Below are 3,429 nucleotides of genomic sequence, written 5' to 3' on the forward strand. Positions count from 1 at the left end.
TTTTTATGTAGAGCTGTAGGACAGGTCTAAATCCTCCACCACCCACAGCAGAGACTGCTGCTCCCGGGGCACATTCCTCCAGAACCAACCAGACCTCAAACAAGGGAGCAGCACAAAGGTCTCTCAAAGGGGAAAGTCACTGTAGGGGAGTTTGGATGGGAAGATATTTTTTTTTTCTTTTGATTTGTTTTATTTTGTTTCAGGGATGTCTCTCCTAATTATCACTGTCTTTTCTTCCTTGGGTAGTCCCATTTGTCCAGGAGGATCAGATGACCAACAGCAGCTCCATCACCGAGTTCCTCCTTCTGCCATTCGCAGACACAAGGGAGCTGCAGCTCCTGCACTTCACGCTCTTCCTGGGCATCTACCTGGCTGCCCTCCTGGGCAACGGCCTCATCCTCACCGCCATAGCCTGTGACCACCACTTCCACACCCCCATGTACTTCTTCCTCTTCAACCTCGCCCTCCTCGACCTGGGCTGCACCTCCACCACTGTCCCCAAAGCCATGGCCAATTCTCTCTGGGACACCAGGACCATTTCCTATTCTGGATGTGCTGCACAGGTCTTTTTCTTTTTCTTTTTAGCAGATTTTTCTATTCTCACCATCATGGCCTATGACCGCTATGTTGCCATCTGCAAGCCCCTGCACTATGGAACCCTCCTGAGTAGCAGAGCTTGTGCCCAGATGGCATCAGCTGCCTGGGGCAGTGGGGTTCTCTATGCTCTGCTGCATACAGCCAGTACATTTTCACTGCCATTCTGCAGAGGCAATGCTGTGGATCAATTCTTTTGTGAAATCCCCCAGATCCTCAAGCTCTCCTGTTCGTCCTTATACCACAGTGAAACTGGGCTTCTCACATTTAGTGTTTTTGTGTTTTTGGGGTGTTTTGTGTTCATTGTGCTCTCCTATGTGCAGATTTTCAGGTCTGTGCTGAGGATCCCCTCTGTGCAGGGACGGCACAAAACCTTTTCCACATGCGTCCCTCACCTGGCTGTGGTCTGCTTGTTTCTCAGTACTGGCATATTTGCCTACCTGAAGCCCCCCTCAATCTCCTCACCATCCCTGAACCTGTCAGTGGCAGTTCTGTACTCGGTGCTGCCTCCAGTATTGAACCCCTTCATCTACAGCATGAGGAATCAGGAGCTCAAGAATTCTATTAGAAAAGTGATGTCGTGGATATTTTTCAGGATGTTCTGAGGAAATTGATGGGATCTTTCAGCAGCTATAGACTCCTTCATTTCTTGTGCAAGTAAAGTGTAGTTTTTCTCATGACAGGGCAAGGCTTGATTTACTTCTACAGTAATATTGCTGTTTTTTGTTTGTTTGTTTGTTTGTTTGTTTTGTTTTGTTTTGTTTTGTTTTCCTTGTGATGTTTTCCACAGAGAAATACTGTTCTTCATCCCCTTGTGCTCAAGTAGCAACATTTCTTGTGTGACACTGAGGCTCTGCATAAACGAGGAGCCAGCCTCTCTGTATTTAAAAAACAGAAATCAAGCTACAATAACTTCTTTGTCTGGACTCCACTCTCAGCAGATCAGGAAATAACGGGAAAACTTGTCTGGCTGCAGCAAGTCTGGGCAGGCTGCCCTGGCCCTGGGTTTGTCAGAAGCTGCCTGAGGACCCCCAGGGATGGCATGGAGGGGCTGCAGCCCTCTGAGGATGTGCTGCAGAGGAGAGCTGGGGACACAGCAGGGGACACTGACCTCTGTTTGATGGTGCCCTGGCTGTCCCATCTCTGGGGCTGAGCCCTTTGTATCCCAAGGAGTCGCTGTGCCCTTCAGCTGAACCTGCAATAATTGTGGCACAACAGAAACCTCTTACAGGTTCACTTTGCATCCTCCTTCAGGGTAGGGCACCACTCCGTGTCCTTTGCTCTGCTCACGATGTTTGTCTTAGCTCATGGATGAACCAGATTTCATCTGCTTGAGTCTTCTGAGGCCCAAACCAATGCCTATTGCCTGCTGCACCTACAGCACAATAACTATTACTTCCCCTTACTATGCTGACTGACCTGATGGGTCTGTTCATATTAATCCTTTTTAATTTCCCTAGATGGAAGGGGACATATTCCCAGACTGCTGGGCTCTGCCACAGCCACTCAAAGTCACCCTCTCTGGAGTCTTCCAGCCTGAATTTTTCACAATGACCCTGCATGAGTTTCTCAGGGTCCCAATGGTCATTTCAAGTGTGGGTCATCTTCAAGGATCCATGGGCAAGTGTGCAAGGATGCATGGTGCCAGCCTACAGGAATCCCGGCCTCCCTCGCAGAACCTATGGACTTGTCCAAGCTGTAGTCTTGAGTTCCCAGACTGCAGTGGCTCTTTGAGATTAATTAGAGTTGTGTTAGTGACTTTTCATTGCTCTGCTAGAAACTGAGCTGCTGTTCTGGTTTCCTTTATCTCCTTTTTTAGAACTTTTACTAATGTTTCTAGGACTTATGTTTTTGTGACTTCCAGCTACATCTGTTTGATTTGTAACCAGATTTATAAACCAGAGTTAATCTCTGGGCTCTAAGATCATCATGGAATCATATCATAGCATCATAGAATGGCTCAGGTTGGAAGGGACCTTAAAGATCAGACAGCTCCAAATACCCTACCATAGGCAGGGATGCCACCCACTGGATCAGGTTGGCCAAGGCCCCATCCAACCTGGCCTTGAACACCTCCAGGGATGGGGAATTCACATCTTCTCTTGGCAACCTGTTCCAGTGCCTCACTACCCTCTGAGTGAAGAATTTCTTTCTAATGTCTAGTCTAAATTTATCCTCTTTTAGTTTAAGACCATTCCATCTTGTCCTATCATTATCTGCCCGAGTAAAGAGTCCTTCTCCATCTTTTTTGTAAGACCCCTTTAAGTACTGAAATGCCATGATAAGGTCTACCTGGAGCCTTCTCTTCTACAGGCTAAACAGCCCCAGCTCTCTGTCCTAGTTCAGATCAGAGCCAGTTCCTCCATCTCGAAAAGGGACCTGATGGCTGCTGGTCAAAGCTGAGCCAATGAGGGACACTAGTTGTGCATCTTTGATAACATTTTTTAGAAAGCATAAAAAATGTTTGTGCATCTGCAGCTGGCAGAGGAGTGAAAAAATGTGAGAGAAGCAATGTGAGAGAACACACCAAAGCTGGGCATTGAGTTTGGGAGTAATTTTGGAGTCCTGTCACAGTGGAAGCTTCCTGTACTGTTATTGCTTTATGTGCATTCCCCTCTGCAGGACAACCAAACCCCACTGCCCCTCCTGTGGCTCTGTGGGACCTCTCTGCAGTCACCTCTCTGGGACCTCTCTGCAGGTAAGGAAATGTTCCCCCAGCACAGCCCCCTGCCAGCCCTCACTGCCCCAGCCCCCACTGCCCTTCTGCTTTAGCAGCCTCCCCTCTTCATCCAGCCCTGCTCCAGCCCCAGCATGTCCCTCACAGGGGTTCACAGA

General features: G+C 48.4%; 1 protein-coding gene across 1 annotated transcript; it reads left to right on the top strand.

Moving 5' to 3' along the window:
- Positions 1 to 269: 269 nt before the first annotated feature.
- Positions 270 to 1,199, top strand: LOC311425583 (olfactory receptor 14C36-like; the record flags this gene model as incomplete). The annotated part of the gene is made up of 1 exon (XM_084501525.1): positions 270 to 1,199. The coding sequence occupies one exon, from the start codon at positions 270 to 272 to the stop codon at positions 1,197 to 1,199; it is 930 nt and encodes a 309-aa protein (XP_084357651.1).
- Positions 1,200 to 3,429: the final 2,230 nt, after the last annotated feature.

This window comes from Aythya ferina (genome assembly GCF_964211825.1).
Source record: "Aythya ferina genome assembly, chromosome: 32".
NCBI lineage: Eukaryota > Metazoa > Chordata > Aves > Anseriformes > Anatidae > Aythya > Aythya ferina.